Source organism: Gallinula chloropus (assembly GCF_964237585.1).
Source record: "Gallinula chloropus genome assembly, chromosome: 17".
In the NCBI taxonomy this organism is placed as follows: domain Eukaryota; kingdom Metazoa; phylum Chordata; class Aves; order Gruiformes; family Rallidae; genus Gallinula; species Gallinula chloropus.
In genome coordinates, this window is record NC_140102.1 from 7,733,345 (window position 1) to 7,753,102 (window position 19,758).

At 46.9% G+C, this 19,758-nt stretch overlaps 1 protein-coding gene across 1 annotated transcript; it reads left to right on the forward strand.

Annotated features, from left to right (window-relative positions):
• Positions 1–3,768: 3,768 nt before the first annotated feature.
• GP1BB (glycoprotein Ib platelet subunit beta) lies at positions 3,769–4,509 on the forward strand (the record flags this gene model as incomplete). Its single annotated transcript, XM_084272056.1, has 1 exon — positions 3,769–4,509. Exon 1 carries the CDS (start codon positions 3,895–3,897, stop codon positions 4,507–4,509), a length of 615 nt encoding a protein of 204 aa, XP_084128182.1. The 5' UTR covers positions 3,769–3,894.
• Positions 4,510–19,758: the final 15,249 nt, after the last annotated feature.

A 19,758-nucleotide genomic window follows, 5' to 3' on the forward strand; every position in this document is an offset into this window, starting at 1 on the left:
TGGGAAACACCATGTAATACCTGTCCCTTCTTCTTACACTAGCAGTGTCTGTGAGGAGGATGTTCTATTGCAAATAAGCCCTGTCCAGCTAGAGAAGTTTCTCTTTTGAATACATTAATTCCTAGAAGATAAAGGAGACCTTTACCCTTTAGCATGGGCATAGACGAGCTGACAGCTTTTATTCTGGGCTGTGTGCTGGTGAGAGCACGGGATGCTCTGGTCACAGGCAGGCAGGACTGCTGCCAGTGAATCTGCTCCTGTCCCTCTGGGTGAGAAAGGTTTCAACAGCTCAGTGCATGTGGCTTCTACATCCAGTGGATAGTCACAAGTCTGTCCTCCACAGAGAGCTGAAGCCTTGGGCTACCAGCTGGCAAAGATGGGTCAAGTTGCACGTAGTAAAAACTGCACAGGAATGAGGCACCAGAGATGGCTCCTCCTGAGGGGCAGCAGTACTGCTGAAATCACACCTGGGTAGGAGGTTCCCTGCCCAGAACACCGGAGTTTGGGGACTTCCTGGAAAGGGATTAGAAACAGACTTTGGGGGGTACCAGGGATTCAGACTCTGCCCTGGAACGTGGCATCTGTTTCTTAAAGAAGTGGTGTGAGTGGGTAAGAGGCTCCTGAACAAATGTGTAGCTTGGCCATTTGGCCCTGGCAGTGAGAAGTGTGGATCGAAAAGTAATTTAACACCTCCCCTCACGAAACCCTCCACAGCCTCACACGCTACCCTGCACCCCCAGGCACATTCTTGTGCCTCTGCCAAGTTTTGCCCTCCTGAGTGTGTAGCTGCAGGGGCCGTGTCCCACTCTGCAGAGCTGTCCCAGGCTGCAGCTGGGACTGTCTGCACAACCGTGTGCCTGACTGGGGAGGGAGCTGGGGCATGAACTCCATGTGTGCCGCTGCTGTGCTGGTCCTGCCTGTGCGGTCCGTGCTGCCTCCCCGCATGCCTCCCCTCCCGGAGAAGGAGGGGGTCCCACTCTCTGTGCTCTGCGATGGCGTTCCCTGCTCCCCCTCACAACCCCTGCTGTGCTTTAACGCTGGCTTGCTCCTGCCATACGACTTCCTCGCCCCCCTGCTTCATTCGTAGGCTCTTTGTTTCCTGTCTATCTGTTGGGTTATTATAATATATATTTTTTTGTAAATTTCTGTTTGGACATTTTGTCATTGTGAACAAAGAAAAATGAAACCTTTTAAAACATATCCATTTTATTAAATGATTATTGTTATTAATAATAATGTTTACTACCTGAATTGATCAGTGAAATAAATACATTGAAAAAGGCAACCTCTTTCTGTTTCATTTTCATTTCCCTTGAGCAGCATCAGTGATATGTTATGGGCAGGAGAGAGCAAAACTGACTGTTTCACCTTTTATCTAATTCCATCAGAAGAAGCTCCAGGCAGGGCTTCCTGCATGGGATTTCTGGCCTGTGCTTATGTCAGAAGCCAGACAAGATGATCCTCAAGTTGTTCTATCTTTAGAAGACACCCTAGGAGCAGTGTCTAAATCAGCAATGGGCAGCTGGGCAAGATCCAGTCCCAGGAAATCCATTTTGTAAGTAGCCAGAGGAGCATTGCTGAGCTGCATGCAGAGCCAGGACAGGTCTGGCTCTAGATCAGCTCCATGCCACGCTGGGCCTGAACAATTGCCTGTGAATAAAAGTAGCACCAAATGCATGAAACAAGGTAAGTTTGTGGAGTAAATGTACCCTGCAGTAGTCAAGCTGATCCCAAGTGGACAGCAGGCCCTGCAGGAAAAAGACGGGTTAATTTGTTAGCCTAAGATCTCCTTCCCACTCTGCCTGCCTGCCACAGTGAAGCAACTGGAACGATCTGTTCCAGCTTACTAGAAATGTCAAGTTTGATTGTTTTGTTCAAAGCATCAGTTTGATTGGTTTGTTCAAATCCCTTTGTTAGGACCAAATTCTGCTGCTGGTTGAATCCTAAATTCTCTCAACATCAACACATTTGGGGCATTTCTGCTGTGTACAGTGTACACAGTACAATGTAATGGAGTGTTGGGCCCAATGGGGCAATGGTTTCACTGTGTAACTCTGGTGGCCTTATCCCAAGGAGCAGAGCCAATGCCTGGAGTCAGACTGATGGAAGATAAATGTCTGTGAAGATCTTGAGAAGACAAGATTCCACCTAAATGTAGTTTTGACCCTTGGACTTGGCTGCTGAGGCATTTGCATAATGCAGCTTCTGAACACAGGCTGTGGTCTGCCTTTCTCAGTAACTGAAGCCGCACTCATCAAGGGCTGCCAACTCACTTGGCTATCACAAGACAGTCCCTCAGAGCACTATCTTTCCCAGTCTGTCGTCCTTCCTGTGAATCTATTTTATTTTTATGTAGACAGTGAAATACAAAGAGCTATATTTCACCACTGTAGAAATCCTGAGAGGATGCAAGTGCCTAGAGGATCTTTCTCCTTGGCTCAACTATCGACACCAGTGTGGTCACTGGAAGTCCATTTCTTTCAGCAGATCTTCTACTGCTAATTAGGAGTAGATTTGTGTCACTACCTCAAGGGAAAGCTAGTGTCAGCACACTGCAAAGTTCTAGGTCTCACCACTCTGCCAAATAAGTGTCTTCCTGATGGGATGGGAAACCAAAGGCCACAGTGCTCAGAGAGTGTGGTGCAAACCAGTAACATCACCTTCCAGGTTGGAATGCATTTGCAGTTGCAACTGCTTTGCAGTTGAGACTTTGTGAAGTTTCTGTTCAACTGAACAGGTGGGCCCAGACCCACAGTTATCAGTACAGTCAGCATCTTTCCCAGCAAACTTGTTCTTGACAGCAGTGTTAGCTCCTGTTTCTCAGAAGACTTGCTCAATAAAGCCTCAGCTTCCGGTGACACGCAGCATATTTGCAGGAAGGCCTCATCCCTGGGATGAGTCTAACCCTTATCTTGCGAGCCAGCTGCAAGGGGATTATCCAGGAGCTCAGCTGCCTGCGCTGTCTGGACTCTCTTGTGCTGTCTGGACTTCCTTAAAATCTTCTTCTTGTGTAGTAAAGCCAGCAAGAAAGCAAGGACTGAACTACTCTGGTAAGTTAAAAATGCTACCTTCTGGGGTTCTTTAAAAATTATTTCTATTTGGTTGATGATTGCACAGACAAGCACTGCCTTCTTGTGGGTATGTGTAGTTATTCTCCTAAAGAAGTTAGAGCAGTTCATGTGTTCAGCAGTGGCATGAGACTGCATGACAAAGCTCACTGACCCATGTCTCCCAGCATCATCACAGCTCCAGAAGGAGATTATTCACCTGGTCTAGCATGGAAAGCTCCACTGACCTCCACCCTCGGTGGTTAGCAGCCTCTCTTCTGGCCAAAGACTTTTCAAAACTGAAAAGGCTGTTTTTCACATGTGATAACAGTAAATTCATTCCTGAATCTCCTCTTGCATTTTGCATGAGCAGAGCTTTGTTTACAGACTTAATTTGGAGCTATGATAAGGCATGAGCATTTTCATATTCTAATTTTTGATTCCTTGACGTAAATCTTCTTGGCTACCCTAGTAGTATGCCTCCAGTAATGCTGAAAATACAAGCAGCTCTTTTACACTTCTGAGAACTAATGAAAATGAAGACTAAGCCTTCCAGTAGCTATCTTTCCATACCCCTCCTCAAATCCAGGGTTAGAAGACCAAGACCATGCCCTCTCCTGTAATAAAAGACAAAGAATTAGCACACCTCTTTTAAATATGTTCTTTTCAGAGCTCTTGCATCTCCTGTGAAGGACACCAAATCTACCCAACTTCAGAAAATCATCCTCAGAAAAAAAAAAAAAAAACAAAAGACCTGGGCTGTGGTGTTATTTTTAAGAGTGTGTGGTGTCTACTTGCTGGGTCTCCATCTCATCCGGTCTTGCCAGGTGACTGTTTGCCTGTGAAGATGAACAGTGGAATCCTCTTCTTTGTCCTTCTTGGCTTCCTCCCACTTGTGGTACCCATATGCCCTGTGCCATGCAGGTGTACCACCAACATTACTGACTGCATGTCAAAAGGCCTAACTGTAGAACAACTACCAGTTGCTTTCCACCCTTCAGCTGAAATGATCCACCTTGGTTACAACAGGCTCACCTCTATTCCCAATGGGCTCTTTGACAACCTAAGGAACCTCCAGGTGGTCTACCTGCAGGGCAACCCTTGGGAGTGCAACTGTGACATCCTCTACTTGCGCTCCTGGATCCAGTGGCAGCAAAACCGGACCTTATACAGGGATGTGAGGTGCACCTCCCCAGCTCACCTGCAAGACCGGGTTATTGCCTATCTGACAGAAGACGAGATCATCTCCACGTGCCAGCGCTGGTACTGCAGCCTGGCTCTCCTCTCTCAGCTGTGTCTCTTCATCCTCCTTTTCCTCCAGGGTATCTTAGTTATCCTCATCATTGTCTACCTGCAGAGATTTCGGAGAATGACTGCTGAAGCCCGGAGCACCTCCCAAGGTCTGCACAAGCATGTAGACCCCTGGGTGTCATCTTCAAGAAACCCCTACAACAGTGATTAACATCACAAGACCGAAGACCCTCCTTCTCCTTGGGTGATGTCATGTGATATGTAATATCCAGGGGAGACAATCCAGTGCAGCATCTGATCCTGAGGTACAAAGCAGGACTTGTACTGATTGGACACTTACTGTATTTCCAAAGACCTGATATTATGGTTTTTAATGCTTTAAATTTTAGTGTGATCTTGATTGCTTTGCTGAGCTGGGAGTGGTTCTGGTTTGCTAGACTAAGGAAATCATCAACTACAACAATCAGAACTGACTCAAACTGCTCATAAATTTGTAGGGTCTGTGGTGCTTGATCCCTCCTATGCTGGAGTATTTCAGCCATACCTTCCACAGTGCTTTGGGTTGTATTAGGTCAGGTGAGGACAGAGGTGGACAGTGAAAAGTTAAGGTACTGGACTAGGACAATGGCAAAATACAGTTTCCTTGGTGTTACCACAGATTGGACCACCAAGGTAATCTGTGGTAATTTTGGACAAGTGACTTCAGTCATCTCTTGCCTCAGTTTCCCATCAGTAAAAGGGAAAGAATGTTTCTTCTTGCTCAATGTATCTTTTCCAATGTTTTAGGGGAGCAAGGAGATGTTTAGAAGCCTACCCATTTACCCTATCTCGATTCCTTTCAATCTACTTATAGTTTTAATACTGACTTCAGCACGTACTGAGTCAAACTGGGGCCCTGAATGTTTATGAGAAGCTCACCCTGAAGCCAAGAGTTGTTGAGACCAGAGGCTCTTTCTGACTGTGCTTGTACAGCTCCTGGCACAACAGATCCAAGTCTTTTGTAGAGACTCATACTGCAACCCCCACTAACGTGCCTACAGCTGGCTATGGTGTGTCCCTTCATTATTTTTGGAACAAACCAAAATTGAAATAAAAGAATGATGCCAGATTATGTGAATGACTTGTTTTCCCATTCCACGTTAGGTGCCTTGCACTCTGGGGTGCTCCCTGGCAGTTTCTCATGCTCCCTAATACAAACTCTGCACCGAGCTGGGGATGTTACTGGGAGTGTGCACAGGATGGTGACAGCTACGGGTCTCCACCACGGGCCCGGCTGAGCACTGGGTTTCCTCTCATTTTACTGAGTTGCTCCTTTTTTTCCTCTGTGACGGGGAAGGGTGTTTCTCGTGCACGCCCGCCCGCAGAGACGGCCCTGCCGGCTGTGAGCGAGCGGCCCCTGTGCTCTCAGTCCCTGCGCCCAGGTGAGGCAGGTTCCAGGCACCCTGCAAAGCCCAGCCGGCCTGAGGCGGGAACTCGGCCGCGAGCAGAGCGCGGGAACAGGCGGAGGTGATCCGCGAGGCTGGAGAACGGCCGCGCCGCCTCGCCTCGCCTCACGCCGCTAATGGCTGCCAACGGCCGCCGAACGCCCCCTAACGGCCCTGATTGGCCCTGACCGCCCGCACCTGGAGCCCCTCCGCACCTGAGGGAATTCCGTGAGGAGAAGGAGGAAGAAGAAGCTGGTTTGGGCGCGCAGGGGGCTGCCTGAGGAGAAAAGGAGGGTGTGGGGGATTTTCTGACTCGCGGGCCATGCTAACCCCAAAAGCGCTGCGGTGGAAAGTCCCTGGTGCTTGGGTGGAGGCTGTGCAGGTGGAGGCTGAGGCAGAAAGGTGGGCTCCTGTGTGCAGTGAGCCCCCTCCTCACTGTGCAGTGTGGGTAATGGCGTCGAAGGTTGAGGAGGACGTTCACTGTGCTGTATGTGCCTCGGCCAGCCTGATGTGAGGTAAGTGACGCTGCTCTGCATTGGGGAACCTCTTTCCCCTGTGTCCAATGTCCCTCAAACACTAACCCTCTGTGGCGTTAGCCTGACTGGGTGTTGCTGTGTAGTCCCCAAGGAAATGGAATTCCAGCTCAGATGTGGGGTTTTTTTCTTCTGGGGATTGGCCCTTGCTGGACTCCAGCCGGTGCACTTCTTGCCAGGGGCTGCAATACCCTCTACAATGTCAACAGTGACCATGACCTCCAAGGGGGACAGACAGCTCTGCCAAGGAGCCTACCATATGGAGATGCTCAAACTGCTGCCCTGTGCAGCTCCCTGGCAATTTCAAATCACTGATTTTTAAGTGTCTGTTGTGTTTCTAGTTTTTTTACCCCTGAAGAACAAACTTTCCATAAGCATAGAAAGCCTGTTTTCTGGCATGTTCCTTCTCCAGTGTCCTTTTCCCAGAATCAAGACTCAGATCTCTAAGAATACAGCACAACCTATTGTCTTCCCCTCACCCCTTCCTTTTTAATTCTTTAGGTCAATTACACTGTTATTTTAGCTGGTTTGTGCCTGTTGCTGAAGTCACTTTCTTCACTGATACACATAAAGAGTGTGAAAAGGCCCTTGGCTTTCTCAATCCTCTTGCAAAGTGTGCTAGTGTGGCATAATGAATCCTTGGTTTTCCCTGCAGATTTTTAGCTGAAGCTACCTAGGTTAGATGATGTTGTTAGTGTACATGGGCAGGTACTGACAGTGCTACAGGCACAGGTCCAGTTGCTGAGAGAGGCTGGACTGGGAACAGGCACAATCCCAGCCCTGTGACTGCTTAGCTGCCTGCCTGTCAGCACTGCCATGGGGTGCTGGAAAACCTTCAGGACTCAGTGTGCCCACAAAGACAGAGTAACTGCTGACTTCGGTTTCACTTCCCTGGGGAGGCAGGAGGGGTCCTGACTCTGCATCATTAAGTCTTGGCACATGAAAGGTAAAAAGTCTTTTTGGCATCACTTGCACCTGTGAATAATGTGACCAGCCATAACAATGTGATAATGAATTACACTGAGCGTGGAGTGATTTGTATGCCATAGCAGCATGTCTAATCCATAAATCTAGAGCCTGCATGTCTTGGCTTCTCCTGGCTCAGAAAGCTGCACGTCACAGATGCTTTCTTGCTCCAGTGGCCTGCAGAGGATCTGCTGTGTTGCTGCTGAATGGAGAACTGGCTTGTTTTCTGAAGGGAGGGACTGTCCAGGGCTGCACAGTGGTTTCAAAGGGGAAGCAGTGGTGAAATATGGCAGAGGCAAAGGCAAGCTATTAACCTCGTCTGCAAATCGAGGCCAATGCAACACCTTGGCATGCAGGGTTGGGCCGCCAGACATGATGGATAGGCTGCTGCGTTGCCAGAGGTTCAGGGTGCTTCCAAGCAGCTCCTTTCTCTGAGAAACACCAGGTTAAAAACCCTGTGAGACCAAACCAAAGTGTGTTTTCAGCTTCCATGATACAGACCTCCAAATCTGAGGCATTTAAAAAGCAGGTCAGCATTTCCTAAGTAAAGGACCAAATGGTTGGTAGATGAAAATTTTATCCCAAAATGCCAGAGAGAAACAGTTTTTCAGTTCCTGTATCTTATGGTCATAGTGATTGTCTTGAAGTAAAGGACTGCTGCAGGTACTTGTTTACACGTCTTCTGGGTTCATGTGACACCTGGGAACCTACCCCAGATTTTTTAAATAGACTTTCCTACGTTTTGTACCCTTGTGTGTGGCAGGAAGATATCACATTTGTACACATGGAGAACAACTTGTTATCACCTGCTGTGGGGCTTGGTCACTGAGACAGGGCAATTCTGTGCAACAGTTAGAGATTAAGCAGTGCTTGGAGATCATAAGGAGGAAAGTCCTGCAGAAGTATGGCCTGTCCCAGTCACATGTAGGCACTGTATGCTGTGTGCGTGCCCAAGGTGGAATGTTCAGTGGATGCTTTGGTGCCAGCCTGATCTGGGATTTGTTGCGTTGCTTATAAATTGAAAAAGACTTTTTTTCATGGTCACTAATATGAGGCTACCTGGTCTTCTTCAAACCACTCATTTCCCTTCACGATTGAATTATGTAGGGCATCCCAGAAAGAGTGCCAAGAAAAGCTATGTTGATTCTATGTTATGGGACATCTTGTCTGTCCAAGGGTACATGAGGGAAGAACTATATTAGAAATGGATTGTATCTTTTTGTGTATTTGCATGTGAAAGCTGAAGCTCCCTCAGGCTCATAAGCCTGGTTTTATTGGGCTTTAATGGAGAGCATGCAGGTTAATCTAACTGGTTTCCACAAATGATTAATTATCTTGCATAAATGCCTTGAAAGCAGCAGGTTGCTGTGTTAAGGTTTGTTCTGGAAAACAGTACGTGTGTATATATTGTATGTCTAGATAAAGGTGTATGTTCCACAGAAGGACAGGGTAGAGCACTGCTGTCAAGATGGGACTATGGGTAACGGCTCTGGACATGTAATTTGGGTTTGCTCTGGAAGAGGGCAGCAAATACCTTTTCATCTCCTGTTTGCTTTTAGTAGTAAAATCAACGTGAGATATAGGCCTGGGAGAGGGCAAAGGCAACTGCAATGTCTTTCTACCAAAAGACACTGACAATGTTGCTCTAAACTTCATTGTCCATGCTGCAAACATTGATTTTTTTTGAACCTGTAAATACCAGTTTAAACAGTTCTTTCTTGTTGGCATTCCAAAATATGAAAAAGTGAGATTGAAGACAGGTGTGTGTTGCTATGGGCATGATGGAAATAGTGTTTCTCTGCAGGCTGTTTAGTCTGATGAGCTTTGGAGGGCTGAATTCCACCCCTTGGCAAGTGGGGAGAAAAAACCTTGCCCATTGCCACTGAGTGCTGAGAACAGTGGTTTTCCTGTGGAAGGTAGGAAGGTGCCTGAAGGATGGGTGGGTGGGAGGTTGGCTCTCTGAGAAAACCCCAGGCCTACATAGGCCTGAGGTGCAGAACAGCTCAGAGTTACTGGGGTTCATTGTGTGTATCTGTGGAACAGAAAGTGCAGAGGCTGATACGGGGAACATGCAAGCACCTGGGGCCATTAAATGCCCCTGCATTGGGCAGGAGCTGCAGGGAGCTGAAGTCTGGACTGAAGTATTGTGAAACACGAACGGCATCTGCCGCGAATCATAGCTCTTAACTTGGGATACCACAAGGGCTGTGCCTGTCAAGAGAGCTTTTTCCACTGGGGGCTTTTACCCTTGGCGTTCTCAAGCTCACCGAGAGATGGTGCTGGTGCCCACACTTGCTCTGCATCTCCATTACCCCATCTTTCAACACAGTGTTAGAAACCTAATTTTTTTTTCCCAGGATGAGACTTTAATTCCCTCCCATTGATCAGGGCCAAAGAAGAGAGCTCAAATGGAGATTTTATTCCAGAAACAATGGCCCCCTTATGTGCTGTGTCGTGCTCTCTGTGAATGAACCTGCTGGTGAAATGGAGGCTTTTCCCCAGGCTGTTTTGTACCTTTCTCAGGTGAATCTTCATATTAGATCAGCTGCCTGGACTCCTGCAGGGAGAGAGAAGGGAGGTAAAGCAGGACTTCTTTGTTCTGTGGGGACATGAGACAAAAAACAACCATCAGTGGGACTTGGGCTTCACATTTAGTTTGCATAAATCCCTGTGTGCTGCAGTTGGATTGCACACATTAAAACCTACAAAGTGGAGGGCAGTTTCCCTGCACAGCTGTTCATGTTTTTCTGCCTTGTAACACTTCTCTCCTGGTCCAGTCCAAAGCCTCCACCCTGGGCTGGCTGTTCACTTCAAACCAAAACTGGCGTCATCCTTCTTGCCTCACCTTCAGCTCTGCAGTGAACTGCTGCCTATTCTGTTGGTACCTGCTCTTCCCCACCCTTCCCAGTGCTGTCAGCATTTCTCAAGCTGCACATAAAATACAGCTTGCTGCTTTCCCATGTTTGGTCCTTGGCTGCCTGAGCTGTAAGAAAACCATCAAACTGATTAATTTGATGATACACTGCAGAAGGCTTTGAAAGTAACACATTGTTGTTCTCGATCACTTCCTCTGCTCTCATCCCCTCTGCCACTGTCTGTCAAGAAGAGCAGTTTAATGATCCTTTTGCTGCTTTTCCTCTTTTTGTGGGACTTACAAAAGTGCAAGAAGCAATGCTGTCACTTCTGTACTGCCTTCCCCTAAAGGAAGGGAAGCTCCCTCCAAGCGCTGTGCCTGAACTTCAGCAACTAAATTCCCCTGCAGTTTCTCACAGTCCTTCAGGTAGAGTCATTTATACCACAGAATCACAGAATAGTTTGGGCTGGAAGGGACCTTAAGATTACCTAGTTCCAACCCCTTTCCATGGGCAGGTACACCCTCCACTACACCAAGTTGCCTGATATATATCAATATATGGAGATAGCAATTGATACGTATTCGTTGCTGGTTCTAGGCCTGAACAAAAAAGGACTGTAACATGTGAGAGAGTAAGCCAGACAGAGAGAAGAAACAGGAATGCTTACATAAGGTGAGAGAGGGATCACTGCATTCCCTGTGATCTGAAAATATATGAGGAGGTGTATTTTCATGCATGGATCTGGCAGAAGACTGTTTTAAGTGCAGTGTGGTTCAAACTGCGTGGTGGTGTTCATGCTGGGGGTAAATTACTGTGTTGCAATTAACCAGAGCCCTAATTTCTTGGGAGGGGAGGATGGGTGGGGGGACAGAGGGGAAGGAAGAAGAAATGATGTGGAGGTGGAACTACTGAAAATACATATAACTCGATAGCAAAGGAAACAGGGAGTGAAATCCTGCCATTGACTCCAATAAAGCCAGGGTTCACTGAAGGAGCCTTTGGAGGGTGTAGAAATGTGCCAGGCCATGCACCCAGACTGGAGATGAATCTCTTATTGAACGAGATCCAGTGCAGGAAGGCACAGCTGTGGGGCTGGGCACTTCATCATGCATGTCTTGGTAGTGTAATATTAGTTATGTACAGTGAGGCAACTATTTCTAAAACCACTGAAAGCATATGAGTCCTGTCAAAGTGAGAGGAAATTGAGATGAAAGTTGGGCACTGTATCCCCTAAACTTGTTCCAGTGCTTAATTAGCTGTGGAAAAATTAGCATGTAATTTCAATCCCTGTTTGTCTATGAGTTTCTAGCATTCCTACCTTGCCTTGCCTTTATCTGTAGATGTCTATGGGGCCCCATGTGCTAGGCACTCTATGTTCCCAGGGATGGGAAATTGTGAAATTCATGTGGGTTGGGAAATTATCTCAGATGTTTCCTATCTTAGATAAGGGGAAAAGAGTCTATTTTGGAAATTATTCAGCTTCAACCCGGGGCATACAACACATGCATTCATCTCTGTGCTTACCTTCCTGACTACTAAAAACCCACTTAACTTTCTAAATGAAAAATTACTCTAATCCAAAAATTGGAGCTTCAGTCTTTGTGAATTGGAAACCTGACCTCTAAACAAGTCCACAAATCCGTGTTTTAAAAATAGATATTTATGCCTTGGTTTTGACAAGTTGGGGGGTTATTAAAATCATTCACTGAATGTTCTCCACCAGCTTTGTATCTTCCAAAGCAAAGAGGTTCTGTCTGCTGAAGTAACTTGCATGATGTGTGGTGAGACAGCAGAGGAACGGAAACAGGAGGATAGGGTAAATGATGTTTGTTAATAGGACTACCCTTGATCTCATGGCCTACTGGGCTGCCACTGCTGAGGACAGTTAGCTTATGGTCCCATCTGGAGCCAAACCTCTGTGGCATAAATCTTCCTGCAAGATGCTGCATCCTGCCTAAGTTACGGCTTTATTTTTGCTTTGCTGTGCAAGTGGGTCCACCTGATGGAAGCAATGCAGGACTGACAGCATTTGGGGTTTCTCCCCTGGAAAGCAGAAGATGTTTGTTGCTCAGAGGCTGAGAGTTTATTAACTGCAGTGATCCAGCAGGCCTTGGAAGGACTCCCAGGACCCCTGGAGGTGCTGAGCTGCACGTGTTGACACACTGGGAGTCCAGCGCCTGCTGTGTTTCTCTTATTTCAAAGGAAATGTCAGTCAGAGAGGGAACATCTCCACTGTTGGGAAGCAGCTGGAGTGCATATCAAACAGGAGCTTCTGCTGGGGTAGGAGGGCAGGAGGCAGCCTTTTGCATGGAATGGAAGGGAGCAGACAGGGGTCCTGGTGGCTGATTCAGTGCAGGTTTGCCCTGAAATTAGTGCGGTCGAGGACCTCCCTGCCCCTGCGAGCAGCTGCAGTCCCAGAGATGCTGGGGTGATGTCTCCTTTGCTTACCCTGTGGTGGCTGGTGGGGGAAGTGGGTGGAATGCGATGCTGAGCTCAGGTGCTGTACAGTTAACAGCTACAACCTGTCAGGTCCCTGCATCCCTCTGCCTGGCACCAGCAGAGCATAAGGTGATGCAGTGCTAATAGCCTGGTAATGAGACATCTCTGCCTGGGGCAAGAGGCTGAGAGGTTGTGTGGAACTGCTCTGTGTCCTGCTGTTAGAGCCAGCAGGAGCCTTGTGTGAAATGTGCTGTGGTCTTAATGACCATCCATTAGAAGAGATAATACAGAATGGGGCACTATCTTGTACCCTGCTCTGGAGGCTTCTCCTGCATCCTTGGACCATGAGTGGATTGGCCAGTCTTCTCAATAGTGAATGAAACAGGCTGCTCTACACCTGCCAGTTGCAGGGTTGGATTTCTGTCTCGGGATGTTCACCAGGGTTGCTGGAGGGCATCATATCTGGAATGTCCTCATGAGCCTCCCCCATAACCTCTCCTCACAGGTTTTACCCCTTGGCTTCCCTGAGCAAGGAAAGTCTGAGCTGAGCACTGCAAAGATTAAAAGGTCCCTGGCTACTTTCACTGCTGGCCATTCATTTGTTCTTGTGAGCTGGCTGGAAAAGGTTTCCTTGCTCAGCTAGGGAGGAAAAACCTCACTGCAGAGTTTGGTGTCAGTGCTACCTATTCAGCCCTCTGTATGAAGTCTTTGCACATGACCAGGAAAACAACCAGGACTGCGCAGAAAAAAGGACTAGACCTGATGGGTATTTTCCTGGCATCAGGGAGTTTTATTTGAGCAGCTTACTGAGTATTTACAAATGCTGAAGCAGTTGTTACCTACTGAGCTGGCCTAGTTGTATCCTCAGCAGTTCCTACAGATGGAGAATGAGTGGCAAGAATAACAGAGTGGGGAGGATCTGGTTACAGGCTCAGAGAGGAATGCCAGGATTTCCTTGCTTGTCTTGACTGCTGACTTTCTGCTCCTGCCCTGCCCTCCTACCTTTCTGGCTAATCCAGCCCTGGTTTAGAGTCCAGCACGGCAGGAAAGGGAGGCTCTTCTGTGGGAGTTGCTGCACCCAAGTGAGTGTATGCCAAACTACGTAAAATAAAACATAAAATATAGTTGAGCTGCTGCACCTAACATGCAGTGAAAAGCAGGAGAACCGTGGGCTGCCATGAGGCACCCTGTAGCTTCACAGCAAAGCAGCTTTTTCAGGGACTTTGTGAGCAGAAGGAAAAAGCTGCAGTCTGATTTATTGAGTAGAGTTATCAAAAAACTTAATCTAGAAAGTTAATCTCGGAAGTTTGCTGAATTTGAACATCTGTAAGTGCTTTGAGATGGGTGAGTGAAAAATATTGGGCAGAAGGAGGGAACGTATCTGTGGTTCAAAGCAGGGGCAAGGATATACCTCCTGCCTACAGCTTGGCTATGCAGGAACTTCTGAAAAACCATTTCTTTACTTTTGAAATACATTTGACTGCACTAAGTGGCATGGTGTTCTCAAAATGTTTTCCTTGGCTTATCCAATGCTTCCTGGCCTCTATTTCTTCTCTTTTCCTTCCCTATTCTTTGCAAACAATTAAGTTTGAACCTTACTTTGCTTTGTTTAGGCTTAGTATTTCCCTCAAATATTTAAGGCTATGATACTTATCTTGAGCAGCAAGCCAAGGAATCACAGAAATTCTGTTAATGTCTCACCCTCCTGCCACACAGAGGCACTGAGCAGATTTATAAGTTCCTTAGCTGTTTCTCATTCAATCCTACAGCAGCATAGAGACTTTGGTCTGTAACCTTTTGGACAATGGCATGCTTTAAAATAGCTCTAGGCACTGTTCATCACTTTACCTACCTTGTGATGAATCTGATGGTTTAGGAAGTGTGGGAAACATATTTAGTAAAATAAAAGTATCTGTCTCATAGGTACTCCTCATCAACAGACCTCAGAGCTTTGCCAACCTGGGCACCAGTTGTCACACCTATTGCAAAGATGGAGAAACTGAAGGCAGGGAGTTCTGGGACATGCCTACTGTCACAGAGCACATCAGCTGTGATTGAACACCCCTGCATCTAGCACCAGTTTCCTGGGAAGTGGGAGAGAAAGATGCCCAGCCCAAAATGGCTGTCTTGCATGTAGCTCTTTGCTTTCTCCTCAACAATTTACATGTTGCTGAAGAGGGTCTTTGTTCCCCTATTCTTCATGGTTAAGATAATCAAGTTCACTCCAAGTTTCAGTAAGTCTGAGCTGGAAGAGTTGATGTTACAGGCTGACACCAGGATCTTGGGGGCAGTGTCTATCTCCAGGCCCTCTGTTAAAATATGCAGCTGCTGCTACCTCTAAGTCTCATAAAATGCTGCCATGGGTCTTCACAAAATATTCAAATCCTGGGTGTGATAGAAATTGCAGGGAACAAGGGCATTTTTTTATGTGTGGTGGGAGCTGCTGCGCTGGGAAGAGATCTCTCTAACTTTGGTCTTGTTGAGCATGAAATGTATCCTGCAGTCTGGCAAGGTGCAGAACTAGCAGTGGGAACAGCAGCCTCCAATTCCAAACACACTTGAATAAAGTGTGCACAGAGATATGGGACAGTGTCCTCTTTCAGTGTGCAAGGGAAGCCAAATTCTGCTTTCATCAGGTCTGTGTGGCCTTGGAGTAACTTCATTTCTCTCTGCCATGCCGCAGTGATGCACTCAGCTCCCCTAGTTGTGAACCACAACACCCACTGAGGGATGGCTCTTCAAGCCCTGATCCATTTTTTCCTGGAGACTGAGATACAAAGTCACTTGGAGAAGGGAGGGCAGAGTACATGCCTGCCCTGTAAGATAATGCATCTCCACCTACGCCTGGCATGGCTGTGTTTTTCTAGTTCTTTTGTGGTTTTGTTGTTCTCCCCTTGTACCCTCAAGACCCCATTCTGGCTACAGCAATTGGCTAAATCTTTCTTGTGTTCCTCCCACAGGACCCAGGCACAAGCCCAGCCAAGGTTTTCATACATGTCTGCAGATGGACCTTTGCCCCTATGGTTTGCCTGGCCCCCTCTTCACCCGTGGACAGGCACTCCAGTGCATGAGGTGGACATTTTCCAGCCCTGAGCTGCCAGAGTTAATTAACCTTCTGCTAAGGCCGGGCCAGTCTTTCTGGGAAACTAGATCCATGGGGCTGTGCATTCCATAAGCCTCTCTTTGCTTGGCGTCTCATGTATCTGTACAGGAAAAATACGTTTCTTCCCCCATATACTTGTGTTTGGGGATTGGAAGGGGCAAAAGCCTGGGGAAAAGAGAAGGGATTGAGTTCTCTGAGTCTCCCTGCTGTCAGCAGCTGCCATGAACTAGCCATGGGAGAAAACCATCCCAAAACTGCTGAAGATGGCTTGGCTTTTCCTGTACAGATGATGCATGCATGCATGCATCTCCTCTGAGAAGGAACAAAGTCTCTCCTTCCTTGCAGCAGGAAGGAGAGTATTGTATAAGGCAGCCACCATAGTTTCCTAGGAACTGTTTGCCATGACCAGTCATAACATTGCTCTCCAGCTTAGTCCTTGTCCTCTCTCTTCAATGAGGCTTCCCCCTCTTTGAAAGGGAAGCACAAGGTTTTCCTCTTGGCTTTGTTTATGTGGTACTACTGGCCAAACCTCTGCAGAATAATGTTCTTTGTTCCATTACCCTTCTGGGTCATGAGGCCCAATTCCCTTCTGTGCCTTGAGGTTTCAGAGGTCCTTGAGATCTCTCTCCACAGTCTGCTTTGAGAAAGGTGTCAAGGATTGATTTGATTCACTGAAACGTGCTGGGCTCTGTTGGCTGAGTTCTTAGGACAAACTGTAGAGATGAGTGTTGAATTCTTCCCTGGCCAATCTTTATCTTAAAACAAAATACGTTTTTTACACTGTGCCCAGTGCATCTGTGTGTCTTCACACTCATACCACCTGTGTCACTGTGCTTCATCTCATGATGGTTTGCTTAGTGCTAGTGCTGAAGGAAACAAATGTTGGGTTGTTCAGTCTCCTGACACATACGTGCCTGACTCCTGTTGGTATCATGCTGTATAAGGCCATTTATCTCCTCCTCTGTGGGGCAAAATGCTCCTTTCCAAAAGGCAGAACGCTGGCCAGACCTGTTCCTGTTAACTGAGCCTGTCTTGCCTTGTTAAAAAAAGAGTAATCTAATCGTGCTGTATTCCAAAAATAATAATTAAAGAGTATAACCTTGCATGAAAGCATGCTATGCTCTGGAAAAAGAAAGATAGGGACCTTTTTGACTGGTGCTGGGGGCAGGATACAGAGAGTTGTTTGCTTAATGTGAAAAAAGCCAGAATTTACCTGTACGGCCCATTCTGTTTGGATAGAGGCTGCAAATCCCCTCTACCCCATCGAGTACTGGGAGTGAATTGCAGTAAATCAGGACAAGCTGAGAGGGGGGTTTTGGTGGGTTTTTTAGGGTTTGGGGTTTTTCTTTTTTTCTTTTTTTTTTTTTTTTTTGAAAGGGCCTTGATTGTCCAGCTATTTTTCTCCCTTGGTGCCGCTTCACGCCACTTCTGACTTTGATTAATAGGTCTCTGAATAAAATGTTAATCTAACTAGGGTCCTTGGCCCAGCCCCCCCTGCCCTCCATGCCGTGCTCCAGAAATATCAGAGAAAACACACAGAGGTTTTGTCTCCCTGCAGAGCACTTGTAGCTTTTGATTAATGGGTGGAAGGGCCCAACTCCAGGTTTGTGGCATCTCTCCCGACTGCAGAAAAATAAGCAAAAAGTCACCAAACATGACACAGGGAAGGAAAGTCCCAGGAGCTTCCATGAGAAGAAAGAAAGAAAGGAGAGAGTGCAGCTTATAATTCAAGATGTACCCTGCTGTAAGCCTTTATATTTGTGAGTTTGAGTTCAGGCCTTAATCTCCATTTTAACCTTTCTTTATAATGAACTCAGACCACATTGCTGGATTCAGCAGTTTCCGAGCTCTGGGCTGTCTTAACATCTAATATCTGCATCATGAACCACTCTGCACATTGCCCTGGGCTGACACTTCATGTGCATGTGTTAAGAGTGGCTAAGATGGCTTAATAAAAAAATGAGACCTTACACTTCAAACAGGACACGTGTTTTCCCTCTTCCCCTCCGAACTCTTGCCCATTCTCTGAATCAAACTTCTTTTGGAGCTTCCGAAATGATCAGAAACATGTGTTTCATTCCTGTTTTCTGGCCAGTACTGAACTTAGAAAGGCTGTTCTTGTATTACTTTCATGTGGAAGCCAGACCTGCTGGAAGTTTGCTTGTTCCCTCAAGGTGGATGATTCGGTGAAACTAAAAGAAGCTACTCATGCAGGGGCTTTTCTACACGGGGCAATCAGGCTTGAGTGGGTCAAACTGAGCTACCATGTTAGTCTGAAGGAAGAGTATCCACTGAAGCAAGCTTTCAGTAACAGTGTGGGATGTCCATAAAGCATGCAAGAGAATGGAGACTGATGTGTACTGCTTTACAGAAGTGTCACAAGCTGTAGTGCCCTGCTGTGTTCCTCTGTTTTGTAATGGAGTAACTGGAGCAAGGCTTGTATCACTTAGCTGCTGGTCACAGAGTTGGACAATACAGTTGGCTGTGAGGCAGGTGAGGTTTATTGTACATGTGCTCAGTGTTACAACCCTTCAACCAGGGAAAAGCTCACACTATTGAGAAAATGGAAGGAAAAGATAAATCCCTGAATATTTTGAGCCTGGATTTTCTGGTCAGACTATATCAAGGGCTTTAACATATGCGGCTGCTCTCTTATACCAAGGAAAAGTCCCACATCCTCTTTCAATTAAGAAAAATCAACCCTGATATCAAGATATTTAAGATTCCTTTCCAGGTGAAGGAAATGTAGAAGCTGCATGGCCTTTCCTGGCACAGGTATGGAGTCACTGACAATGATAGTATGGCCTTTCTTCTCTTGGCATCTCCCTGGAGGCCTTGTCAGTGTCATCCCTCTCGCATCACAACTGACATGCCTGGAGGATGCAGCCATCCCTGCTGACAACAGCTTTGTTTCCCATGTGATGGATGGTTTTGTAGCCCAAGCCTCTCCATTGTCCTTCTGCCTGTGGCCTTGCTTAAGTGATTCTTATCTCTGCCCTGGGCATCCACTACCTGCAGCAAAGGTGAGCAGTTGCCAGTGATGCACCTTCTCCCCAGGTCTCTCTCCAAGACCAGGGTGGGGGGGAAGGAAAATGGGCATCCTCTACAGATTGAGTGAAGGCAAGCTGTGCTGTTTACCTGGACCTGTGTGGCATTTGGTCCTTATCTGTGAGGGGAAGGCAGATATGAGGGGTTCTTTTCCTTAGTCAAACAGTCAGTTGTATAGGCAGTGTGGAAGCGCTTGTGTAATTACCATTCTCTGGCTCTCACACTCCTATCTTGTAAATCAACAATCCATCACAGCCCTCCTCCTAGTATTGTTCTATAATTAACTGGACAAACTACAGGAGCATTGTCGTAGCTCTGCATTTACAGAGGAGGGACAAAGACTTGAAGGAAGATTTCGGTCCCCTTCAGCTTTTTTCCTCCTCTCATGAGCTCTTTTTCCTATATCTTTTGATCCATCTCATGACTCTAAAGATGTCTCACCTGCTCCTCTGAATGAGCACTTATTTGCAAACCTACAATCAACACAGAAGGAATGGCTACAAAAGGATTGACCAGAGGATTTTAACCCATCTTCTTCCACTACAGATGTGTGCTCACTCCCTAGTGTGAAGAGCTGCTCAGTTTGTCTGAACAGGCTTTGGAGCCTCTGCTAATGAAAATGGGCTGCAGTAGCCTCATCCATCTGTTTATGAATTAGACACTCCCTAGAGATGGATTATGAGCCACAAGGGAGATGGGTGATTTCCAAAGGGTGTGGTAGTGCAAAGATTTGGGGAGTTCCTGGTACTTTAGTGTTATTGACCCAGGAAGGTAGAGAATATATTTTAAGGTTTCACATGGCTCTGAAAGCTATGAACAAGTTTGTTGTGGGCTCTGGAGCATAGAGAGAACTGGCAGTGATTTGGGGTAGTAAAGCTGGTTTGTTTTCTGTAGACTAGATGAGTGCGGCTGCTGCAAGGCTGGGCAGTGTGGGGAGTTGGATGAACTCTGCAGGAAGTGGAGGCAGAACTTTCCCTAAGCTGGGTCATTTTAGTTTGCAAGACTGTTCCTGACAGCTGTGGTTTTTTTTGGGGGGTGTGTGTGTATCCTGCTCCATCAACCAGTGAGAGACTAGAGGAGTGTGGGTACTTC